The following is a 26,209-nucleotide window of genomic DNA, read 5'->3' on the forward strand; positions in this document are numbered from 1 at the left end:
AGGCGCTCTCGAAGCTCACGCCTACCTCTCACTGCCACAGCAGATGGGGACTCGGGCAGCCATCCAGCAAGGGAGCCTGCCAACCGCCAGGATTACATAAAGGTTCTGGTGGGGGAGGGGGGAGGCGCACCCTTTTTTCCCACCCAATTGGGGGGAAGGTGCATCTTATGGAGTGAAATATACGGTACTTCAGGATTTGCTTCGTCTTGGTAGAGAAATGCTTTTAAAAGTTTTCTGAACCTGAGATAGTGGTCACAAGATTGTAGTGTAAGCTAACTGATATTGGATGACTACGATAATTTGCCTGGTAGAATTTATATTGTTGCATGCTGAGAATTTTAAATAGAAAAGATTTCTGGTAGAATATCTGTTGGAGGCACCCTGGAGTAGAGTGGCCAACTCTGTTAGGTAGGCAGGGACAGTCACTCTTAGGATCTTAAAGACAGTGATGCCTAATTTAAACTTGATCCTTGTGGTTATGGACAACCAATATAGTTCATACAGTAGGGCTTTAGGTGTTCCGATTTCCATAATCCATATACGAGTCTTACCATTGCATTTTGAGCTAGCTGAAGACGTGATAGTGATGTTTTAGAGCAGAGAACTAGGGTTGCATTAAAGTAGTCTAAGTCAAGATAGGATTAGGGCTGTACTAAGATTTGGAAGTATTTTCTGATGGATCTTAGCTTTCTCATCACAAGGAAAAATTGTACATGACTTTTCATGGATTTCATTATGGCTAGCAACCCTTAATTTAAGAGAAGCCAAAGTTCATTCTGGACATTTAGAATCATTCTTACAACTGTGTTCTATAAACTATAAAACCCGAAGCCTACCTAAGATTTTCCTTAGCACACCTATATATAGGCCATTGCAATAGTCCAGCTGAGAAAATATATGCAAGACATTTAAAAGCACATTCTCAGCAATTTCTGGCCAGCATCGGAACCATCCTTTCAAAATCAGGCCATTGGATTTCAGCAAGTGCTGAGCAAGCAGACTATCACCATACGCTAATATACACTTCTGGACGATTATGCCATTTTCTCCAGACCCCAAATCAACAACTTAGTTCACATTCGACACTCTTGAAACCGGAAAATAAGCCTCCAATGATAGTAAGACAGAACTCTCATTTACATCTGGCAGCTATGAATAATTGCTCAACTTACAGAACAGAAATTTATTCTGTAATGTTTGTCAAAACTATAAATAGAAATTACTAAAAGCATCTAAACAAAAGCCAAATATAAGATTTACCAGATCATACCTCAACATTTTTGGACATCAAAAGAGACATGCTAGAATGCCAGAGGACTTTAGTGTCCCTGCTACAGTCGCTAGAAATTCCATCTCACATTCTTTTTTTTTTTAAAAAAGCATTAAAATAAGAAGTTTATTCGATAATTGTGTTCTGAGCATCTCAGTCTTTGCTGCAGCACAGTAATAGCAGATAATTAATTTGGCTTGGGAGTGTGACCTAAGAAAGCTGGTTATAAACCATCAGTCCCTGCACTCCTCTGCAGACTTATCAGTCCTCGTGTCTTTCTTACCTCCAGCAGAAAGGATAATTATGCTTCACAGTGCTAGCGTGCACAAGTCGCCCTCGTTCCTTCAGTAGTTTGATAACGTTCTTGTCTGCATCCTAAAGATACAAAGTATGTCTAATTATTACTTTTTGAGAACATTAGCTTGGTTTAACCTGAAACTCATAATTATTACACTTTACTGACTTGCAAATTTATTAAATAAAATCCTTTTTTGCAGCATATTGTAATGTTTATAATAACATAACATCATGCTTCTATACCGCATAACCATAAGTTCGATGGGGTTTACAAGAGATTAGCAATGAAAAATACAGCAGAAAGCAGTGTAAAGCTCATCAATCAGACACATCTATTCTAGCACCCATTAATGTAATGGGCTTAAAGACTAGTACATAAATAAATGAATAATGTATCATGTATTAAAAAAAAAACCAAAAAAACAACAAAACCCTGAATAGTGGTTAAGTTCAAAGTGCTCACTGCAGGAAGATAATAAGAAGGTGGACAAGGACAGCTTGTTCAGCAGATTGTTAGGAAGAAATTAAATTTATAGTTTTCAGCATCTACCCTTTACCTCCAGGTCTTTATAATTTAAAAAAAAAAAAAAAAAACCCTTCCCTTTGATTACAGACTAACAAAAGCTGACAAAATCCATTAACTCATTTTATTTCATAGTTTCTGCTACTGCATATTTATTTTCCTTATTCTCAAGAACATTCCAGCAATATTTTAAATACTGAAGCTTACAGATGGGCAAGAATACATAAAATAATCTAGAGTCTAGTTTAGTTGTTCTCTCCAGACTTTTTAAAAAAGGGCCTAAGGGGAAATATGTTCCCCCATGGGAAATCTTAACTTTGCAGCTCTATGAGCTAAAAAGTAAGTTTCTCCTCTTCATAAGTACTTATTGCCAGGTACTCTCAAATTTTAGCTCAATTTGTAAGAATAAATTTATAAGTATGTTGGCATTTAGGCACTTATTTTATAAGTTTTATTCATGTTTTGGATATCTAAAAAGTAGCCTTTAGACATCCATATTGTATGGATATCCAAATCCCAATTTTATAAAAAGAGATTAGGCTCTAACCTTGATAATACATTTTCCAGTAGATAGGAATGGTATGCTACTGTGGTAGGGTTGTCCATGCCTGCTCTCAAGCTTTCTGCAGAAGATGTAAATCACAGTTTTTCAGCTGCTCCTTCTCACCGGTCTCTGCAGCCCTCTGCAGTTTATACCAAAGCCGGCAACAGCCCTATAGGAAAAGACAGGCTAAGGAGGGGTGCAGATAACTCCCTGAAACCACGTGTCTGATCTACTCAGATTGATGGTCAACTAAAAAATAAAAAAACAACAATGCCAGAAAAAAATGACAAGTTAAACAAGAACATAACAGCCTGAACATTTATGGAGCTCAAAATTCCTCACTTTTAAATATATACAGAGACTCTTCATAATCCCATAGTCTGACTGACAGGAAAATCCTGTGAAGCTGATCAGGAAGCTTAAATCTGACAGCAGGAGCGTATCCTATAATTCCTTGGCGGGGGTTCAGCATACCATTCCTATCTACTGGAAAAGATATTTCAAGGTAAGAACCTAATCTCTTGTCCTAATATAATAAGAATAGTACGTTGAACCAAAGGGACGTACCTAAGCAGTCTCCAAACTCCCAGGTGGGATAGATGAGCTTCCTCAAAATACTGAGAACCCAAAGCAGCATCTTCCTGTGCTGCTATGTCCACTGTGTAGAATTTGATGAAGGGAGAACCAGGTTTGAAGTAATTGCCACCAAGAAGACTGCTTTAACAGTCAGATCCATGAGGGAAGCTTCCTGTAAGGGTTAATGTGGGGCTCTGACGAGTTCTTGTAACACCACATTAAGATTCTAGGATGGAAATGGTGCTCAAATTGAATAGCAGTCCAGGGCACCCTTCATGAACCTAAGTCCAGATGAGCTGCTAGCAAAGCTCTCTTGTTTCAGCCCCGGAAGCAGAAGAGTCCTGCTACTTGAATTCTAAGGGGCACCATGGCCATCTCCTTGTCAAGACTTTCCTGCAGGACTTCCGGTGACGTCACGATCCGAGATGGAGGGTTAGGGACTTTGCTCTGACTCTCCTCTCTAAAGAGCAAAACTTTCCCGTTGCGGGACGCTGCAATCGGTGCGCCCGAGGTAGGACGAGTGTGGGGGAAGCCTGGGGCTCTTGCGGGATGCCGACAAAAAAACGAGTGGAGCCCGGCAGAGCGACGGAGCGCGGCGGTGAGCAGGGAGGCCTCCGCCACGTGCGCGGGACCTCGGGCATGTCCGCGCGCGAGTCGGGAGACAGCGCGTCGGAAGAGGAGTCTGAGCGCGGTGCTTCCCCGAGGCTACGGCGAGCTGGGTCGGCGGCGGCTGTGACAAAAGCCGACCTGAAACTGTGGGCCACTGAAATTAAAGAGGAGGTGGCGGCTGTAAAGGGTAAAATCAAAGAGGCCGTAAAGGAGATAAGGCAGGACTTTGCAGACTTGCTGGGCAGAGTGGAGGACAATGAAAAACGCTTGGGGGAGCAAGAAGAGACGGTTCAGGGACTCACAACTCAGGTGAAGGCAGTCCAAAAAGATCTTCTAGACTGCTGTGCCCAAGTGGAGGACCTGGAAAATAGGTCCCGAAGGAATAATGTCCGGATCCGGGGAGTCCCAGAAACAGCTGAGTATGGGGACGCGGCGGCTGTGGTGCAGGAGCTCAGCCGGTTCCTGCTGGCGGATGGTGGGGCCCCTGACAACACTACTGGGGGCCTGAGAGTGGATAGGGCGCACCGAACCCTGGGTCCGAAGACTGGGGATTACCCGAGAGATATTATTGCTTGTATCCACCACTTCCCCGATAAGGATCGTCTGGTGAAGAAAGCTAGAGACTTGGGTGTTATCTCCTGGAAGAATTTGAAAGTGGAGATATGTCAAGATCTCTCGAGTATAACTTTGCAGAAGAGGAGGGAGTTTCGCCCGCTGCTGGAGGTGTTGAAGCAGAATAACTTGAGATATAGATGGCTGTTCCCGTTTGGTCTACTGGTTACTTTCAATGGAGTGCATAAGCGGGTGACGACCGTGGCGGAGCTGCAGGCGATGCTTCTGAAGGAGGGCCTGGTGAAAATGGGAGATGCTGTTTTGAGCAAAGTGGCGGCGCAGAAGTTGGAGCGGTATCAGTGGAAAGCGGTGCCCCAGAGACGGAGAGGACGGCAGAGCGTTCGACAAGAGGGAGGAGCAGACGAGCAGAGGGCAGCTGCGGCCCCGATCACCTGAGCGGCTGGCGGAGGGCGGTGAAGCTTATCTGTTAATGGGTCCTGGACTTTGCTGTTGATTTAGTGGTGACTTTGGGAGTGTGCCTGGTGATGGTCTGGGGAGTGCTTGGGGGGGGACGTGGTGAGTATGAGGTGTGGATGTGGGGACGGGAGGTATCACGAAGGTGACATGGGGGGGAGGTGAAGTCACTTGAAGTCTTGGAGGGAGGGAGGAGAATGGGAGAGCGGGTTTGGTGGGGAGGGGGGAGGGGAGAGGTGGGGAGGAGGGGAGTGGAGGGAGGGAGGGTGGGACTGGGAGGAGGGGGGAATGGATTACATAGAGAGAAGATGGGGGGAGAGGCAGGGGTGATGGGAGCGATGTCTTTAGTGGGGGATGGGGGGGGATAATATGCTTAGATTGGGCAGTTTGAATGTTAAGGGGCTTAACATGCCACGTAAACGGCAATTGTTGTTGAAAGAAATTAAGCGCCTACGTTTTGATATCTGTTTTGTTCAAGAAACTCATTTTGTAAAAGCTGGGGAAAAGCTGGTACAGTTTCGGGAATATCCAGTGAGGGTTTGGGCCTCCAATAGGGTGGAGCGGAAAAAGGCGGGGGTGGGGATTTTGTTCTCCCATAAGTTGCGGGTGGTCCCAGACAAGGAATGGAGGGATGAAGGTGGGAGGTGGCTTATCTGGACTGGTACTATTGATGGAACTCGGGTAACATTGGTTAATTTATATGCACCTAATTCTCAACGGGGTCACTTTTTTGACCTCCTCCTGTCTAAAATCCTGTCGGTTAAGGTGGGGCCTGTGGTGGTGGGGGGGGACTTTAATTTGGTTCTTAATCCAGAGTGGGATTCCACGGGCAAGGGGGGTGATAGACTTAAGAAGGATAGAAAATGTCTGAAGAGATTTCTGGAAGTCCTTAATGTGGAGGATGGGTGGCGGGTCCAACATTGGATGGGTCGGGACTACACGTTCTATTCCCCCGTGCATGAGGTATACACTCGCATTGATCTGGTATGTGTGGATAAAGGGTGGGGGGGTAGAGTGATAGATACCAAGATTGATACCATTGGATGGTCAGACCATGCCCCGCTATGGGTGGATCTGAAATGGGGAGGACCTCGGGGGGGAGATACGTATTGGAGATTGAACGATGCCCTGCTGGGAGATCCGAAAATAGTGCAAAAGTTGGAAGCGGGGATATATGATTTCTTAGAGTTTAACAATGTGGATCAGTTCTCCCCTATGACGATCTGGGAAAGTCTAAAAGGGGTGTTAAGGGGGGAATTGATTTCTATAGCTGCTTATAAGAAAAAATCCCGGCAGCAGGAGGAATTGCAGCTCCGGGAGACGCTCCGCACTCTGGTGGATCAACATAAAAGGGGACAGGGGGACCCGCAGTTGAGGCTTCGGCTTCAGGAAACCCGGATGGCCCTTGGGAAGCTGGAAGATGAGGTGATTAAGTTTAATCTTGAGAAAGTGAAGCTTAAATATTTTGAATCGGGAAATCGGGCTAGCAAACTTTTGGCTCAAAGGGTCAAACTGAAGCAGTCTAGGAGTAATATTTTGGCTATTAAGGAGCGCGATGGTACGGTAATTACTGATGAGGTAGGCATTCAGCGGCGGTTTAGGGAGTTTTACCAGGAGCTTTATACCCCAGAGCTTAAGGGCTCGGAGGTGGAGAGCCAAGCATATTTGAGGGATTTGGGACTGCCTACCCTATCTAGCTCGGACGCACTGGGGCTGGAGGGGGATATCACGGTGGATGAGGTGTTACATGTTATTAGACATTTGAAGCCGGGAAAGTCCCCCGGACTAGACGGGTTTACAGGGCTGTTCTATAAGAAACTTTCTCCTCTGGTTGCACCCCTGCTAACTAGATTATTTAATTCTCTGAAAGAGGGAGAGCGTCTGCCTTTCTATATGCGCTTGGCAGGGATTACGATACTTCCTAAGCCAGGGAAAGATGTGTCCCTGTGTGGCAGCTATAGACCTATCTCTCTATTAGGGATAGATACCAAAATCCTGGCCCGTATTCTGGCAGATAGGATGGCGACTCATATGCCGGACCTGATCCACCTGGATCAGGTGGGGTTCATTGGGGGGCGTCAGGCGGCTGATGGTATTAGGCGGGTGTTGAACTTGGTGTGGGAGGCTCGTAGATCAGGATCTCCGTGGGTGGCGGTGGCGGTGGATGCCGAAAAGGCGTTCGACAGGGTGGATTGGACGTTTATGGAGGCGGTTCTACGCCAGATGGGCTTCGGGTCGCGTTTTATTTCTTGGATTCTCACGTTATACCACAACCCGATGGCATGTGTCAAAGTTAATGGGGTCTACTCCAAGCCCTTTGAATTGCATCGAGGGACGAGGCAGGGGTGCCCGCTTTCTCCTCTGTTGTTTGCTTTGGTGATCGAGCCTTTAGCTCAAAGTATCCGTCTGTCTAGGCTTGTGAAGGGGGTGCGGGTGCAGGGGGAGGAGCATAAACTGTCCCTTTTCGCGGATGATATTTTGGCCATAGTGGAGGGGTCGGAGAGGTCGCTTTTGGCTCTGCGGGATTTGATGCGAGACTATGGGCGGATTTCAGGCTTTAAAGTTAATCTGTCTAAGACGGAGATCTTGAATATTTCGGTACCAGTGGCGGAGGCCCTGGACCTGCAAAAGGGGGTACCCTTCCGGTGGGTGACGGGCCCTATTAAATACCTGGGGATATGGCTGGGGGTGGAGTGGGATACCCTGTTCCGCCTTAATTATCTCCCTTTGGGAGAGATGGTGCGACGGGATCTGGATAGATGGGACCCTCTGTACCTTTCCTGGATGGGCAGAATGGAGGTGGTGCGTATGATGGTCCTGCCCAGATTCCTTTACCTATTTCAAGTGCTTCCGGTTGAAATCCCTAGGGCCTATTTTATTCGTTGGCATAGGATGCTTTTGCATTTTATATGGAGGGGCAGGCGTCCTCGGGTGGCGAGATATGCCATGTTCAAATTTAAGGAGGAGGGGGGATTGGGACTACCCAATTTGGAACTGTACTATAGGGCGGCGCAGCTTAGGGCGGTTGTGGACTGGCATGCGAACCCAGCCAAACTGTGGGATTCAGGTGGAACTGGGCCTATTGGGGGACCCTAGGGGCATACCGGCTATGTCTTACCTACCGTGGGTGGGCTTGCGGGAGATGGATATTGCTTCTATCTCTAATCCTTTTATACGATGGACGCTTCGGATCTGGAAGGGGGCTTATAGAAAACTGGTGGGTAAGGTGCGGGGACTCCATCTTTTGCCTATTCGGTATGCGGAGGACTTTGCTCCGGGTAGGGAGGGTGGAGTCTTTTGTAGATGGGAGCGAGGGGGGCTGAGATGGTTTGGACAGATGTTGGAGGGGGAGCATATTCGGGGGTTTCCTGAGGTCCAGGCCTCTTTCCATTTGGAGCAGCGAGATATATTCCCCTATTTACAGGTGAAGGATTATATTATGCGATTTAAAGTGGGAGACCCTGCCGCATATAAGCGCTCGAGGTTTGAGTTAATGTTGGGGGACCCTGTGCGTAGGGGCTGCATTTCTCAATTGTATCGATTACTGCTGGCCGACCCGGATCGGAAGACGTCATATATGCGGGCTTGGGAGGTAGATTTGGGGATTATCTACACGACTGAGGAATGGGAACAAATAGCACTGCGCATACATCATGTGGCGGTGGCTCCACAACTGGTTGAAAATGCTCTTAAGCTCCTGGTGAGATGGTATGTTACTCCGGTGGTGCTTGCAAAGATGAATGCCTCATGTACGGGGGAATGTTGGAGAGGGTGTGGTCTGAGGGGTACATTCTTTCATATGTGGTGGGAGTGTCCTCTCCTAGTGGACTATTGGACTCAGGTGTTCCGATATGTGGGGTGTCTCTTGCAATGTCAACTACCGTTTGGAGCGGGGGCGGCGTTGCTGGGGGTACTCCCTGGGATAGTGGAGGCCACGCAGGACAGGTTGGCTAGACTGGCTTTTACAGCTGCTAGACTTGTACTGGCATCTCTTTGGAAGAGCCACACGATTCCTACGGTGGCGATGATGCGAGTGAAATTGGGATGGGTATGTGAGAAATTTAGGCTTTCTGCTTTACTTACACGCCAGAGGCAACAATTTGAGGATTTATGGGGGAGGTTCATAGAGATGGAGGGAAAATCTGAGTAACTTGTATTGCATTTTTAGATGGTGCTTGTATGAAGAGGGACATTCATTGCTTCGTTTTACTCATAGGAGTTCGTCCTGTTACTTCTTACTTTCTGTTATTTCATGTGTGGGGGGGGGTTATAGAAGATACCGGGGAATGAGCAATTCAGAGGGGGGTGGGGGGGGGAGGGGGAGGGGTGGGATGGGAAGGGGACATGTTGTGTGGAGGGGGGGTTTATTACTGTATACACTGTATTTCTGATTGTGAGGTTGTGCCATCATGGTACCTGTTGTACTTGTTTCGCAGTGTTTAAATAAAGAATTACAAAAAAAAAGTGGGAAAAAAAAAGACTTTCCTGCAGGAATGCCAGTACGGATGAGATGAGGGCATTGCCCAGCTCTAACTTTTCTTTGCTGCACCAACACTGAAACATCTCCCATGCCGCAGCATATGCTGAAATCAGTCAGCTTTTTGGCTTTAAGCAGAGTACCAATAGATACTTCTGAGACCCCTTTGTGGACTAGCGCTGCACGCTCAAGAACTATGCCATAAAACCAAAGTGTTGCAGATCTTCTAGGGCAATCAGCCCCTGCACGAGAACAGTCTGAATGCACATGGAGTCTGAGATTTTTTTCCTTTTGTAGGTGAATGAGATGGGCGCCTGGGCTAATATGGTGCTATGAAGACCCATACAAATAAATACAGTGGTCCTTTGTGATGAGCTATGCGATGGATCACCCAGCCTATCATTGGCTAAGGGGGAAACATGTACAGCAACTCGATCTCTGACCATGGTTGAATCAGGGCGTCTAGACCTGCACCTCTTGGTGTTTTAGCCGAAGATACGAGCCCAATCTGCCTTCTTGTTTTTCGCAGTTGCCATGAAGGTTGTACGATGGGTGACCCCAGTCTGCTCATAATGGCCTGGAATGCTTGCAGAAACAACATACAATCTCCTGGATCTAACGTCTGCCTCCGAGGTAATCTGCTTGAACACTGTCCACTTCAGTCATGTGCCTACAGGTGTGTTCCACCCAACAGAACAATGCTTTTGTCTCCTGTCAAGGCAGAGTGTTCATGGTGCCTCCCTGTCCATTGACATAAGCAATTGCTTTGGCATTGTAGAAGATGACTCTTGACTGCCTTGTCCTCCAGCAAAGACTGCAGTCACAGCAGTGCCATCTGAACTGCTCAGAGTCCAGTCTGTTGATAGATCACTTCTTTTCCGACAGGTCCATTGACCACTTAAATAAGCTCCCAAGCCAAACAAGCTGGCATTCATTGTTGTTATAAAACTAGCAACCAAAAGCACTAAATCAGGGGTCCCCAAAGTCCCTCCATGAGGGCCGAATCCAGTCAGGTTTTCAGGATTTCCCCAATGAATATGCATGAGATCTATGTGCATGCACTGCTTTCTATGCATATTCATTGGGGAAATCCTGAAAACCCGACTGGATTCGGCCCTCAAGGAGGGACTTTGGGGACCCCTGCACTAGATCATAGAATATGGTCCATTATCTGTTTCTGATGTTGCTTTCACAGCAAATGAGTTAAGATGTTCTCATAACAATTGAGGGCAATGGAAGAAACTATGCAGTCCTATAAGGAATTAAGGGGGTTTAACAAAAGATATATTCCCTCCTCTTGTACTAAGGGGCCCTTTTAAAGCTTAGCACAAACTAATGGAACTAGCTCATGCTAAATGTGAAGAAGCTCATAGGTATAAAATGGCCTTTAAGCTTGCCCCACCAAAGAATCCATACATAATTAGCAACTAAGGACCACTCCTGCAGTTCAACTGAAGTTCTAGGTTCATGAAGCTCCTTCCTGGCTGACTCTTTAAAGTCCTCAAACTATGCTCAAGTATAAATGAGCATAAATCCACAATTTTTGATCTTTATGGGTCTTTATGAAGGTTGAACGTGCATTTCACTCAACGTTTAAATATTCTGAAGCAATATTAACACAATATTTTGGAGAAATTTCTCATTACTCTTCTCTTGATAAGAATTAAAGACTAAGGGTCACTTAATCCCCACATTGCCCCAAGTACTTTAGATAGACTGTGAGCCCACTGGGACAGACAGGGAAAAATGTTTGAGTGTCTACATAAATTCATGTAAACCATTCTGCGTTCCCTTGGTTGAATGCTAAAGAAAATTAATTAACGGATCCACTGTACTTTTTGACCCAGTGGTTTTTCCCCCATTCCTTATCTCTGCAGCAAACAAGAAAACCAGAACCAAGATGAGATCTGGTGCCAATTCTTTATTCATACTATACAATGATTTGTTCTCCCAATTCTCTCCGTCATACTTGAATATACTCAGTTGAGTCACTGCAGTGACAGTTACAAATGGGCTTCTTTCTCACTGTCTTTTTAATTTTAATTTTTTTTTTTAAACAACTCCAATCAGGAAGCTCTCCAAATGTTGCTGAAGCCACAGACTGCACAGATTGAGGACATCATATCAAAGAATCTCACACTATATGAGTTCAGATCTAAACTCCCTACAGGGAAAACTTTAATGTCCCTTCTGATCAGCTTACATATCTGTGCCATCTGCTGGAAAATAGGAATTCTGAAGAGCACAAGGAAAAAAGGGATCTGAAGTCAGTTCTGAGCTTTTTTTTTTTTTTCTTCTGCCTCCATCTGCTGTCAAGATAACAATTTATCTAGACTGGTGAGGCGTTGACAAAAAGGAAATAATCCAGCCTTTAAACAGAACTGTAGCTAATCTCACAGTAGAAACCCAGTGCTGGAAAACTTTCAGCTTTGGAAGGGATTATGAGGAGGCTGAATGAGCGCACAACCCATATGCTCAAATCTTTTGTTTGCTCTTAGAGCCAAGTAAAATGTGTCAAGGCTACTTTACAATTACAAATATTAATTTTTAATTATGTACATTCAAAAAAAAAAAAAAGTTACCAACCTTGACATATTGACCCGCAAAATCTGTAACTTCTGCAGTGAAGCAGCCTGATGCATCGACAGGGCAAACTGGAACAGAATCTTTCTGAATAATATTGAAGTCCATGCAGACTCTATAGTCATCCTATGGAGTGGGAAAAGAAAAATCATTCATGAACATAGTTTGTTCTTTTGATTAATCTATAGGAAAACAATGTTTCTAAAAACAGTAGCACTAAACAGGATTGCTAAAACGGTGTGAGTCTGCTCCAATCCAATTTTTGGCCGATTCTAAAAGAGCTATTGATGCACTAAAAGTTTTGCATGTAAATGGATTTGCGAGGTGATTCGTCATAATCCCCATCTCTCTTATCCGATTGATCGCTGCGAGAGCGACTCTCACACATGCGCAGAGTCAGCAGGGGAAGCCACAAACCAGCCTCTTGCCACTCAGATGTTCAGGGCAGGAAAAATTTTTTTTTTCCTTTAAATAGGCGCAGATGCTCTGTGCGTGTTACCAATCCCCACCCACCCACTGAAAATACAGGAGGGATGCCCACTCACTCCTGCCTTGTCAAACATCCCCCCCATGCCAGTGAAAATCAGGAGGGCTGCCCACTTCCTCTTACCAACTGAGCCCAACCACTGAAAAGCACAGTTACTTACCGTAACAGGTGTTATCCAGGGACAGCAGGCATATATTCTCACATGTGGGTGACGTCATCTACGGCGCCCTGATGCGGAAGCATTTTCAAGCAAACTTGATTGAAGATTTAAGTTTGCTCTGCTGCTCCATGCATGCGTGCCTTCCTGCTCCACTAGGGGGTGCATCCCCTCGTGGTCTCCAGTTCACTTAACTAGCCAAGAAGCCAACCTCGGGGAGGTGGGCGGGTTGTGAGAATATATGCCTGCTGTCCCTGGATAACACCTGTTACGGTAAGTAACTGTGCTTTATCCCAGGACAAGCAGGCATGATATTCTCACATGTGGGTGACCTCCAAGCTAACTGAAAAGGGGTGGAGGGAAGTTGGCAATTTAAGCAAATAGATTTCGCAATACCGATTGGCCAAACCGGCCATCGCTTCTGGACAGTGAGTCCAGACAGTAGTGGGAGGTGAAGGTATGAACCGAAGACCACGTGGCAGCCTTGCAGATTTCCTCAATAGGTGTGGACCTGAGGAAAGCTACGGAGGCTGCCATCGCTCGGACTTTGTGTCCCGTTACTCGACCATGCAGCGCGAGACCAGCCTGAGCGTAGCAAAAGGAGATGCAATCGGCCAACCAGTTGGACAAGGTGCGTTTGGAAACTGGGTGACCTAACCGGTTTGGGTCGAAGGACAAAAACAGTTGTGGGACTTTCTGGTGTGACTGAGTACGTTGGAGGTAAAAGACCAACGTTCTCTTGCAGTCAAGAGTGTGGAGCGCCACTTCTCCGGGGTGAGAGTGGGGCTTGGGAAAAAACACAGGTAAGACAATGGACTGATTGAGATGGAAATCAGACACTACTTTAGGTAAGAACTTCGGGTGGGTGCGGAGTACCACCTTGTCGTGATGGAATACCGTGAAGGGTGGGTCCGCTACCAGAGCTTGTAGCTCACTAACCCGCCGGGCGGAAGTGAGCGCGAGTAGGAAAATTACCTTCCAAGTGAGGAATTTTGGATGGCATTTGTCTAGGGGCTCAAATGGAGGTTTCATTAGTTGAGCTAGAACCACGTTAAGGTCCCAAACCACCGGGGGAGGTTTGAGAGGGGAGTGGACGTTCAGCAGACCCTTCATGAAGCGAGAGACTAAGGGATGGAGCGAGAGGGCTTTCCCTTCCAGGGGCTGATGAAAGGCCACAATCGCACTGAGGTGTACTCGAATGGAGTTGGTCTTTAGGCCGGAATGAGATAATTGAAGTAGATAGTCCAGGACCAGGGGGACGGGGACCGACACCGGGTCCTGGATGTGGGAGGAGCACCATGTTGAGAATCTGGTCCATTTTTGGGAGTAGCAGGTTCTCGTCGAGGTCTTTCTAGAGGCCTCCAATATCTCCTTGACTGATTGAAACACGGGGAGAGCAGTTAGGGGGAGAGAAACCAAGCATTCAGATGAAGAGATTGAAGATTGGGATGTAACAGTGAACCCTGGCCCTGTGATAGTAGAGAGGGAAACCGAGGCAGAGGTAGTGGATCTCTGACGCTGAGTTGGAGTAGAAGGGAAAACCAAGGCTGGCGTGGCCAGCAAGGAGCAATCAGGATCAGGGTGGCTTGCACCGTTTTCAGGTGGACCAGCGAGGAGCAGGATCAGGGGGAACGGCGGAAACGTGTACAGAAACCTTCCCTCCCAGTCGAGGAGGAAGGCGTCGGCCTCGAGTCGGTCCGGGGAGTACATCCGGGAGCAGAAGAGGGGCAGCTTGTGGTTGTGAGGGGATGCGAACAGATCTATTTGAGGCGTCCCCCACTGTTCGAACACCCATCGTAGGGTCTGAGAGTGTAGTGACCACTCGTGTGGCTGGAGGAGGCGGCTGAGTCTGTCCGCCAGACAGTTTTGTTCTCCTTGTATGTACACCGCTCGAAGGAAGGTGTTGTTGGAGATTGCCCATTTCCAGAGGCGCAGGGCTTCCCGACAAAGGGACCAAGACCCTGTTTGTTTACGTAGTACATCGCTACCTGGTTGTCGGTTCGGATGAGAACCACTCGGTTGTGGAGCAGATGTTGAAAAGCTACAGCTGCGAGATAGATGGCCCGAAGCTCTAGCACGTTGATGTGGCAGCGACGGTCTTCTGCTGACCACATCCCTTGGGTGCGTAGGCCATCCAGATGGGCTCCCCAAGCGTACTCCGACAAGTCCGTGGTGAGTACCTTGCTGTGGGGTGGGGTGAGGAAGAGCAAACCTTTGGAAAGATTTGAAGAGTTGGCCCACCAGCGGAGCGATCGTTGCAATGAAGGAGTCACTGTCACGGGGCGGTCGATCGGGTCCCGGTCTTGACGCCATTGAGAGGCCAGGGTCCATTGAGGGATTCTCAGATGGAGGTGGGCGAAGGGTGTGACATGGACGGTGGAGGCCATGTGGCCCAGGAGAGTCATCATCTGTCGAGCTGATACCGAGGTCAGCAGGGAGATCCTTCGACTCAGACTTACCAACGCCTCTAGGCGCGGAGAGGGGAGGAAGGAACGGAGGCGAACCGTGTCCAGCGTGGCCCCGATGAACTGTAGGGACTGCGAGGGGCGTAGTTGGGATTTTGGGAAGTTTATTTCGAACCCCAGACTTTGTAGGTAGGTAATAGTCTGTTGAGTCGCTGAGATAACCCCTTCCCTGGACGGGGCTTTGATTAGCCAGTCGTCCAGGTAGGGGAATACCTGGAGGCCCTGGGAACGTAAGGTTGCTGCGACCACCACGAGGCACTTGGTGAAGACCCGGGGTGATGATGCTAGGCCGAAGGGGAGGACACGGTATTGTAGGTTCCAGTCCCCTACCTGAAAACGCAAGAACTTGCGGTGAGCGGGGTGCACTGGGACATGTGTGTACGCCTCCTTCAGATCGAGGGAGCAGAGCCAGTCGCCCACGTCGATCAGGGGGTAGAGGGTCAGTAGGGAAAGCATCCAAAATTTTTCCCGTACCAGAAATTTGTTGAGGCGTCTCAAGTCTAGTATTGGGCGTAAGTCTCCCGTTTTTTTCGGTACCAGGAAGTAACGTGAGTAGAAGCCCTTTCCCCGTTGGTCGGGGGGAACCTCCTCCACTGCTCTTAGGCGAAGGAGGTCTCTAGCTTCGGAGAGGAGCAGGGGTAGCTGCCTCCGGTTCGGAGGGCAATTCCTTGGAGGGTTGTCTGGAGGAATGGCCCGAAAGTTGAGAGAGTATCCTGATGAGATCACGCCAAGGACCCATGCGTCTGACGTGACTTGTTTCCAGCGAGGGTAAAAGGCTTTGAGGCGACCCCCGATGGGAAGGGGGCTTGGGACTATGGCGGAGGGGGCTCGCCCCCTTCCGCGCATCTCGTCAAAAGGACGGGGATGGTTTGGTAGTCGCAGGCGGTTGGGACTTGGGTAGAGCCCGATGGTGGGCCTGCGGGCGTCTGGGTGGAGGCCGCAAGAAGGCGGGAGTGGATTTTTGTGGGTATCGGCGCGGAGGGGCCTTGAACGGCCTGGACGCGGTCGATTTAGGCTTTTGCCGGATGAGGGAGGCGAACAAGCGTTCGTGTTCGGAGAGGCGTTTTGTAGCCGCCTCGATAGTGTCGTCGAACAGTTCTTTTCCCACGCAGGGGAGGTTAGCCAACCGGTCCTGTAAGTTGGGGTCCATGTCGACCAGGTGCAGCCAAGCTAGTCGGCGCATGGCGATAGCAAAGGCTGCCTCTCTGGAGGAGAGTTCGAAGCCATCGTAGGCCGCGTGGAATAGATGGAGGCGCAGGTTGGAGAGGGACTCTAGAAGCAGGCCAAACGCTCCTTGCCGGGAGGCCGGTAGGTCAGTCTCAAAGGCTCTCAATAGTCCAATGAGGTGTTTGAGGTAGGATGTGAAGGTGAAAGTGTAGCTTTGCACCCTAGAGGCCATCATTGCGTTTTGATATAGTCTCCTGCCGAACTTGTCCAGGGTTCGGCCTTCTCAGCCTGGGGGGACCGCTGCTGAGACCCGGGATGGGTGAGCCTTTTTCAAGGAGGATTCTACTAGCAGCGATTGGTGGGAGAGCTGTGGTTGCTCGAATCCCGGGTAGGGTACTGTGCGGTACTTGGCCTCCATTTTGGAGGGTACGGCTGTGACCATGTAGGGGGTCTCCAGGATCCTGAAGAAGGCCTGTTGGAGTACCGGGTTAGGTGGTAAGCGAAGGGACTCTCTGGGCAGTGATGGCATATCCAGCTCCGCCAGGTACTCCTTAGAGTATCTGGAGTCGGACTGGAGGTCTAAGTCCAAAGCGTGGCCCATGTCCTGGACAAAGCGAGTGAAGGATGGGCGAGAAGTTCCCGGGGCCCCGTGCGGGGTCGGTGAACGAGACCTTCGTCGGGTGGAGAAGGATGGGGAGGCTTCCCTCGAGTATCGAGGTTCCTGCTCCGATCCATGCTCCGAGGCCGGGGAAGCACTGTGAGAGTGTTCCGGGGTTGTCGATCTTCGGCGTCTCGAGGAGCCCCTCGGAGACGATGCCGGGGTTCGGGGTACCGATCGATGTCGAATCGGTGACCTCGACCCGGACTCCCTCGGAGAATACCTGCGACCTCGGGTCGGGGTCCCGGTCCGAGGGGGGGTTCGGAGGATGCGCGGGTTGGAGAGTGATAACTCAGCCACCCTTAGTGGTCCCGTACGAGGTGTGGGAGAACGGCCTCGTAGAGTTGGTGAACCTCGGGCCTTCTTGGAGGTACGGCGGTTCGAGGTTTCTGTCGTTTTAGCACGACGTTTTGCCCCTCGGCGGTCTGCGGAGGGAGAGTGTCTCGGGCGCCTCGGCGAGGAGTCCGAGGAGGATGGGATGCGGCGAGGATTGCGCATTTTTCCCCGAGGTTGCTCGATGCGAGGTTCAGGCTGGTCTGGCACCTGCGGGGTCGAGGTCGAGGCCGATTGAAACTGGGCCATTGCAGCGGACAGCTCCGACGAGATCATCGCTCGGAGTAGGTCCTGGAAGACGGGCACGGACAGCATCGAAGGCATGTCCACTGCCTCGGTGCACTCCACCGGGGGCGACCTCGTATCAGAGTATTCCCGTGTGGTGGAGGCACGGCCCAAAGGCTTGGAGGGCTTAGCCGGGGCTGTAAGCCTGGGGCTTCCGCCATGCGTCGACGTTGTCCCCGAGGCTGGCTTCTTCGATGTTACGGAACCTGAAGAGGGGACTTACCCAGGGCCAAGGCTTTCTGTTGTCCCGAGGACTTCGGAGTCGAGTCTCGAGGCGATGCCGAGGTATTCGGGGCCAAGGTCAAGGCCGGGGCCGACCTCGAGGCCGAGGTGGAGGGTTGGTCCGGGGTGAAGAGGTCCACCATGCGGGCTTTTCTTCGACGGAGGGCCCGGTTCTGGAAAGTAGCGCACTGGGGGCAGGAGTCGGTTGGATGAGCCGCCCCCAGGCAGAGGATGCACCGGCGATGCGGATCTGTGAGGGAAAGAAGCCGCTCACACCGGGTGCACTTTTTAAAGCCGGTCAAAGGCCGGGACATTAAATCGAAAGTAGCCGCGGCTCGATTAGCCACGCGGCCACGGGGACCCGGAAGCCTCCGGGTCATCAAAAAGCAGGAATCAAGTTAAAAGGTAAAGAATTCGCGCACAGCGACTTAATCGAGGAAAAAACAAGAAAAAATCGCGGTGCTAGAAGGCAGTTGGGGCAGAGCCTGAAAAACACGACTTCTAGGCTCAGCGGAAAATTTTGAACTGGAGACCACGAGGGGATGCACCCCCTAGTGGAGCAGGAAGGCACGCATGCGTGGAGCAGCAGAGCAAACTTAAATCTTCAATCAAGTTTGCTTGAAAATGCTTCCGCATCGGGGCGCCGTAGATGATGTCACCCACATGTGAGAATATCATGCCTGCTTGTCCTGGGATAACATCCTTTACCCTCTTCACTCCCCCCCCCCCAAAAAAAAGGTAGAAGGGATACACACTCCTTCCTGCCACAAGATGCTCCCCCAAACCCATCCAATGTCTTTTCACAAGTTGATAGCAGGAGGGATGTGGGTCTCACCTGTTCCAAGGCAGCCAGTCCAAAATGGCAGGCCTTCCCCTCCCTGGTGCATCATGTGATGCACAGGGAGGGGCCTAAGGACATGACTGGCAGGAGGAGCCTGAGGTCCCCATTAGTGGGATTCAGAGGGAGGAGCCTAAGGCCCCAATTGGCTCAGATGCCTAATGCCAATCAGGGCCTTAGGTCCCTCCCCATATATCACATGATGTGCCAGGGAGGGGAAGGCGCACCATTTTGGATTGGCAGGCCTTGGAGATGCCACTCTTTCAGCTTACAGGCAATTCCAATTGCCTCAAACAGACTGGTCACATTGTGACAGAAGCAGAGCCCATCTTGAAAGGTGAAAGGTAGAAAAAGCTTGGTAATGTTTTCTCTGATCTGTGACTTGCACACTTTCATCTAACAAGTTCCACTGCATGAGTCTAGATGTCAAAAGGTTGGCACTGGACTTGGTAAGACCAAGATTTCTGATCAAGTAGTTAAAAGGGGATAGATTCCGTACAAATGTAAGGAAGTTCTTCTTCGCCCAGAGAGTGGTGGAAAACTGGAATGCTCTTCCAGAGTCTGTCATAGGGGAAAACACCCTCCAGGGATTCAAGACAAAGTTAGACAAATTCCTGCTGAACAAGGACATACGCTGGTAGGGTTAGTCTCAGTTAGGGCACTGGTCTTTGACCAGAGGGCCACTGCGTGAGCGGACTGCTGGGTATGATGGACCACTGGTCTGACCCAGCAGCGGCAATTCTTATCAGGCATGCTCACAAACAAGGAAGATATGTTGTCATACTAAGTTGTCTTACTACAAGAGATTAAAAGCAAGGCCTCTCATGGTGTAATACTTACAGCACCAAAGTAAGGAGCCTGGTGTACAACTCCGGTACCTTCCTCTTCCTTGACATAGTTGTCAACTACCACCGTAAAAGCACCATTCTCTTTACACTGTGAAAACATGGATTGGTGTTTTTTGTTAAAGGCCATCATATTACAGAGCACCAGGCACGAGAAAACCAGTTATTTTATTTTATCGTCAACAGCACATTGTCTCTTTAAATCATCATTCCCAGTGTGCCACAAACTTTTTTAAAGCCACGACACACTAAACACAGGCCCACGGCTGGAGGGCATACGGAAGTGAGCCGACGTTGATGTAATATCACGCACATGTGCGACATCATCACGTAGACCTCCGCACACATGCGGATGTGCTCCAGCCAATGCCCTGAGACTCCTATTGCCACCAGTGGTGGGGTTCTAGAAAGGGAGAGGTGTGGATAGAGGGAGAGGCACCGGCGCCGGCTGACTTCCTATAGGAAGTGACTCTCACCACATCTTGTAAGCAATCAGACAGCGCCTCTCCTCCTCAGACGTCTCACAGCATACCTGGAATCTGCTGTGGCACACAGTTTGCAATATACTGATCTATTCCATTAAGCCTATGCTGGAGCAGCTGGATGAGAAAAGGAAAGCTATCATTCAAATCCTTGAGACCACTGTGACATTCATCAAAATCCTTTTACTTTTCATTTCACTGCAAGTCCTCTGGAGACCGGAAAATAGAGTGGAAGGCAGGGAGAGATGGTGCATAGGGAGAGAGAAAGAAATGTTGCACATGATAATGGAGGAGAGGAAGAGAGAGGTTTGACCCAGGGCACAAGGCAGGGAGAGAGAGATGAGAGATAAGACAGTGGGAAAGAAATGTTGGCTACGGCAGTAGAAGGGAAGGTCCAGAGATGGAATATGAAAGCATGGAGAAAGAAGAAAATGTCAAATGGGTAGGAGACCCTGGCGAGCGAGTTAACAGAAGACAAACAGAAACTAGAGCCTGGGAACATGATATGAACAATAAAATGAACAGACAAATGGTAGAAAAAATAATTTTATTTTCTATTTTGTGAGTAAAATATGTCAAGCGTGAGCTAGGCCCAAACAGAGAGAGGAAAAGTCTTTTTTGTTAATTTTGTTTACACCACAGTGCCGGTGTGGAGTTGAAGAGGTTATAACCCTGTGTAATGTTATATTGTAACGCTAAAAACAAAAGGAATTGACCCCAAAATATCCACAAAGAAGAAAATCCAGAGAAAACCAAAAAAACTGTGGAGTGACGATGTTCCCAAATGGACTTTATTTGAAAGTATCAAAGTTCCAAAGGTACACTGAAATCATCCACATAAAATAAATTCATCCACATAAAAGTAAATCATCCACACAATTGTTTCCCACGTACTCACCTTTATAGGACCCCCAGGGACCCCTGAAGAAGACTTTTTGTCGAAACGCAGACCGTGTTGGGTCCTGTATCCTTTAAGGCTCTTATGTGGATGAAATTATTTTATGTGGATGATTTTAGTGTACCTTTGGAACTTTGATACTTTCAAATAACGTCCATTTGGGAACATCGTCACTCCACAGAGTTTTTTTGGGTTTATATTGTAACGCTAACCCATTGTGAGCTGTTTGGGGAGGACAGGATATAAAACTAAAATAAAATTACTAAAAATATTTTTTATATGAGGGAGGTGCTAAAAAAATGGTTGACCCTAGGTATCAATAAATCACTTTTTCACAAGGGCAGTGCAGGGTGAAAAAACAGTGCTCACACACAAAGCAGAACTGGTGAGTTAAGTTGATTTTTTTCAACTATCTTTGTAGCTTTAACTCTTATTTTGCACCACACAGAGCCCGTTTTATAATGTCAGGGGTGGTTTTTAATGCCTATGAGGTTTAGCCTGAACACCTTAAATCCCATCTGTGGATGGTGGGAGGGTTTGTGGTCGGATGCCTTTTCCATCCTTGGTCTCTGTGTAAGCACTGTCCTAGTGAAAGAGTGATTTATCGATACTATTGGATTTTCACTATACCTGTTATTTCTGCTACATACCCTAGGTATGCCACCGATTGTGGATATCCTGAAAACTTGAGTGGCTGGCTGCGTCCCAAGGACCGAGTTGAAACCCCCTTTGTTTAAAGCAGGGACCAGATTGCACAAGCATTCAGAAGAAAAAAAACCAACCCTAATTAAATCTTATTTGTTTACACTATTTAGACATGAGCAGAAACTTTCGTACCTTCAGAAAATATGGAAACAGTGGTTTATATTTCTTGCCTTTTAGTACAATGCCTGAGAACCTAAATAGGAGAAAAAAATACATATGAACAAACTTTTCTGTGCCTATCAACTATGATCTCATGCCAACAGTTTTTTGTCTATTCTGGCACCTTCCTAAACTACTCCTCCCCAGCCAACTTTGGATGCATCTGTCATTAAAGCTGCTTGCACTTGAAAGATCTGGAAAGTTACTCCTTTTGGCAATTTGGAACGGAATCTATCAGGAGTATGAATCCTGCAAAGAAATGATGAGAAATACTTCATCTCGAAAGATCCCCATAATGAGTCCACTGAGGCCAATTGGGCCTGCCTCAAATGAAAGCGTACCAGGAGTGTTACATGATCTAAGGACACCATGTAGCTCAGCATCCTCAACATTTATCAGCTAATACTTGTTGATTTTCTTTCACAATGGATGACAACATTGGGGTCCTTCGTTGTGGAAGAAAGCTGTTCAAGTTGTGTCTAGCAAGGCTCCTATGAAGTACAATCACTGAGTTGAAACATAGAAACATGAGAAAAATGAGGGCAAATAAAGACCCTATGGCCTACCTAGTCCGCCTAACCATGCTATCTACTATCTCCTCTCCCCGAAATACTTGTCCTAAGCTTTCTTGAATTCAAATACACTTTTGGTCTCCACCACCTCCACTGGGAGGCCATCCCAAGCATTCACCACCCTTTCCATTAAAAAGTATTTTCTGGAGGTTACTTCTGAGTTTTTCCCCTTTCGCCTTCATCCTTTGCCCTATTCTAGAGTTTTCTTTCAACTGAAAAAGATTTGCCTCAAACGCATTTATGCCAAGTAGGTTTTAAACGTTTCTACCATATCTCCCCTCTTCCTCCAAAGTATACTTGAGATCTTTTAAATATCTCACTGTATATTTTATGACAAAGACTAAACTAAACTAAATCTTAAGCTTATATACTGCATCTTCTCTATTAGGATAGAGCTTTGCACGGTTTACAAAAGTTTTAAAGAAAGGAAAATATATTAAGAATTAGTGATTATATAGAGAACTTCTCTTATAAAATTACCCTTTCTATCCCCTTAGAACATAGTTGCAGTACCTATAGCAGGTTTTCCTTTTAGACAGCAGGATAGAAGTAAATCACATACTGTCCCCACCTTCCCTTACAGCCATATTCCATATCAAGCTACAAAAATTACTGAGGCAGCCTGTGACCCAATGGTTAGAGCTACAACCTCTGCACCTTGTGACCCTGGGCAAGTCACTTAAACCCCCTATTACCTCAGGTACATTAGGCAGAGTGTGAGCCCACCAGGACAGATAAGGAAAAATGCTTGAGTGCCTGAATGTAAACCACTTAGGCTATTAAGTGGTATATAAAGATTTAAATAAAACAAAACAAACAAAATAAATAGAGAGCAGCGGGATTTACATTTTTGAAAATAGCCACGTTTTCAGATTTTTCAAAATAATTGGAAAGCGCCTAAATACGCAGCTGGACAGGAAAGTTATTCCAAAGCTCAGTAATTTGAAAGTAGAGAGATTTCCCTAATTTTCCAACATAGATAACGCCTTTTAACAAGGGGAAAGTTAACTTAAGCTTTTGGATAGCTCTGGTAATATCAGGTCTCACAGAGTTCCAGGATAGAGGAATTAGGAGGGGAAGAGTGCCATGCAAGATCTTAAACGTTAGACAAGTGCATTTAAAGTAAACCCTAGAGATTACTGAGAGCCAGTGAAGTTTTAACAAAAGCGGAGAAACATGATCATATTTGCGTTTTGCAAAGATCAACCTAGCTGCAGTATTCTGGATCTGTTGAAGTCTTTGAAGACTTTTCTTGGTTAGTCTTAGATAGACCGAATTAAAATAATCCAACCTCAAAAGAATGATTGATTGTACAAGGACAGCAATATACAGTGGTACCTTCGATTTGCGAGTGCACCGGTTTGCGAGTGTTTTGCAAGACGAGCAAAACATTCACAAAATCGGCGCCTGGGAAACCGAGCATGCCTTGATTTACGAGCGCGCCCCCCCCTCCACTCCGCGATCCAGCACCCTCCGCTCACATTGCACCCCCTCCATACCGCGATCCAGCATCAAAAAGGCACCCACCCAATCACATTTCTTACCCCCCATTTGGCACCGGCACCGGTACCAACGCACAGGACATGCCGGTGCCCGAAGATCTGCCTCCTTCTGCGCTGGGCCTTGAGCATCTGCGCAAGCTCAAGGCCTTCGTGTTCCTGTTCTCTCCGAGATTCTCGGATGCTCAAGGCCCAGCGCAGAAGGAGGCAGTTCTTCGGGCACCGGTACCAGCATGTCCTGTGCGTTGGTGTCGGTGCCAAATGGGGGGTAAGAAATGTGATCGGTGCCTTTTTGATGCCGGATCACGTGGGGGGGGGGGCCTTCATGAGCGGGGGGAGCAATGCCAGTTCTTGGGGGGGGTAGAGCAACGCCACTGGCCTCGGGGGATGGGGGTGAATGGGAACGAATCAAGCGAGTTTCCCTTAGTTCCTATAGGGAAACTCACTTTGATGTACGAGTATTTTGGTTTACGAACATGCTTCTGGAACGAATTATGCTCGTAAACCAAAGTACAACTGTATAGACCGAATGGTTACTGCAGTGGACTGGGAAGTAGGGTTGATTCCGCTGCAGCTCCTTGTGACTGGGAAACCCTCCCTTGCCCCAGTTACAAAACTAAGATTGTGAAAACACTAGAGATTGAATGTACTGTGCATACAATAATAAATGTAAATTGCTTTAAAAAAGGTGGTCTATCAAATCCCATTACCCTTAGCAAACTGAGGTTGAACAGCATTTGGCAAACAGCAGCTGCATCAGGGCAAAAAAAGCCTGGACTTCAGTTCAGTTCTCCTTTATAGCCTATAATGATAGTGGCCTGGACATTAACTGCCATTCTGGAGATCTTTTACCTCCAGTTATCCTTCATGTAATCACCGAGAAACTTATTTTGGTTTGGATCAGTCTGAAATGTGTCCTCATCTCATTGAGCCGGAAGGGACTAGGAATGCAGTGGCGCAGAACTCCCATTTTCCTTCAGGAGAATCCATCTCTCCCAGGGATCTCAAAGTCCCTCCTTGAGGGCCGCAATCCAGTCGGGTTTTCAGGATTTCCCCAATGAATATGCACTGAAAGCAGTGCATGCACATAGATCTCATGCATATTCATTGGGGAAATCCTGAAAACCCGACTGGATTGCGGCCCTCAAGGAGGGACTTTGAGACCCCTGATCTATCCTGTCTCCAATCACAGAAACACTAGCAAGTACTGGCTATAAATCAGTTAATGTAGCTGGGTTTTAAAAAAATTTAGACAGGTTCTTGGAGAAAAAGTCTATACACTATTATTAAGGCCGGAATAAGCAGCATGGAATTTTGAACCCCAACAGCTAATTGTGACCTGGATTGGTCACCGCTGGAGATAGGATAGGGGGAATTGGTGGACCTTTGGTTGATCCAGAATGACAATTCTCACATTCTTAGGGGAAACAGGAAGTTCTATCAAAACTGGAAACAAATGGAGTTTGCCAATGGTTTCTCCACTTACTTGTCAAGTACTTCATATTCATCCTTAGCTTTGTAAAGTGATACCAGCCGAGCTTCCATCAAAATATAAATTTTTCCTGTGCTATTATCTATGAACAATTTTAAAAAAAAAGTATTGCACTTTTAATTTATTCCCATTTCAGCTACATATTTTTTCCCATAGCATATGTCACTTATTCCACTAGTACTTTTCAATAAAAGTAGAAGCTATGTACCTTGAGCATGCATAAATCAAACACATATATGCTGAGCTATACAAAAATTCTTAAATTTTGTAATCTAATGGTACCAATACTGTTCAAGCATAACAAATTCTCCAGCAATCAAAAATTGGATAGCAGCCTATGACAGGAAAGATCATCTTAGATCAACACTACTATATTTCCATTTTTGACTGTGAGTCTAATCATTATGATGAAGACAAAGAAAAACAGATGCAAATTCAAAACTGCAAAAACATCTAGGTACTACCCTGCATATTTACTTACATAAGTCAGGTTAACCTACATATACATATATCTCCCTGAAAACCAAACTAAGGTTGACTTTCGAAGACTGGATTTGCACACCCTCAACTAAAATACTCTTTATCCCAAAGCAAAGCCACTAAATTCAAAAAAAGTGTTCCGAGCAATGCTATGGATGAATACGAACGTTGGCTGTGCAAAAGAGTACTTCTCAGAGCCTAAAGAAAGATGGCTCCCTCCTCACTTGAGTGGTTTGCAAAGCTGGAGAGGGTCTTAGCAATGGAGCTGCTGACTTCCAGTTTGGGCGTGCTATATGAGCACATGGTTTAAATGAGCTCCCCCCAGTTCTGCACAAAATCTGGTCTAACAGAGTATTAAAGAGGTTCAAACCAGGATCTTATGAAGAATGTCTATAACAGCAAAGCCATTTTTAGATTTTATCACCCCTAAAACAGGTGTGAGCCAAAACATAGTCATGTCAGGTTTTAGAAGAGATTATTTTTGTATGTATTCAAATTCAATTTATTCTAATTTCAATTAATATATTTTTGGACTGTTAAGGCACGTTAAATCTAAAAGA

General features: G+C 47.2%; 1 protein-coding gene across 4 annotated transcripts in view; it reads right to left on the minus strand.

The window, feature by feature from the left end:
* IARS1 (isoleucyl-tRNA synthetase 1) overlaps positions 1-26,209 on the minus strand; it is a 194,191-nt gene that overhangs the window by 148,560 nt on the left and 19,422 nt on the right. For all 4 annotated transcript variants that reach the window (XM_033925926.1, XM_033925929.1, XM_033925925.1 and 1 more), the window contains exons 8-12: positions 25,164-25,251; positions 21,580-21,640; positions 19,358-19,453; positions 11,909-12,031; positions 1,554-1,645 (exon numbers count right to left, since the gene is read on the minus strand). In XM_033925926.1, coding sequence (XP_033781817.1) covers positions 1,554-1,645; positions 11,909-12,031; positions 19,358-19,453; positions 21,580-21,640; positions 25,164-25,251 — 460 coding nt within the window. The remainder of the gene's footprint in view (positions 1-1,553; positions 1,646-11,908; positions 12,032-19,357; positions 19,454-21,579; positions 21,641-25,163; positions 25,252-26,209) is intronic.

Source organism: Geotrypetes seraphini, chromosome 17, assembly GCF_902459505.1.
Source record: "Geotrypetes seraphini chromosome 17, aGeoSer1.1, whole genome shotgun sequence".
Taxonomy (NCBI): domain Eukaryota; kingdom Metazoa; phylum Chordata; class Amphibia; order Gymnophiona; family Dermophiidae; genus Geotrypetes; species Geotrypetes seraphini.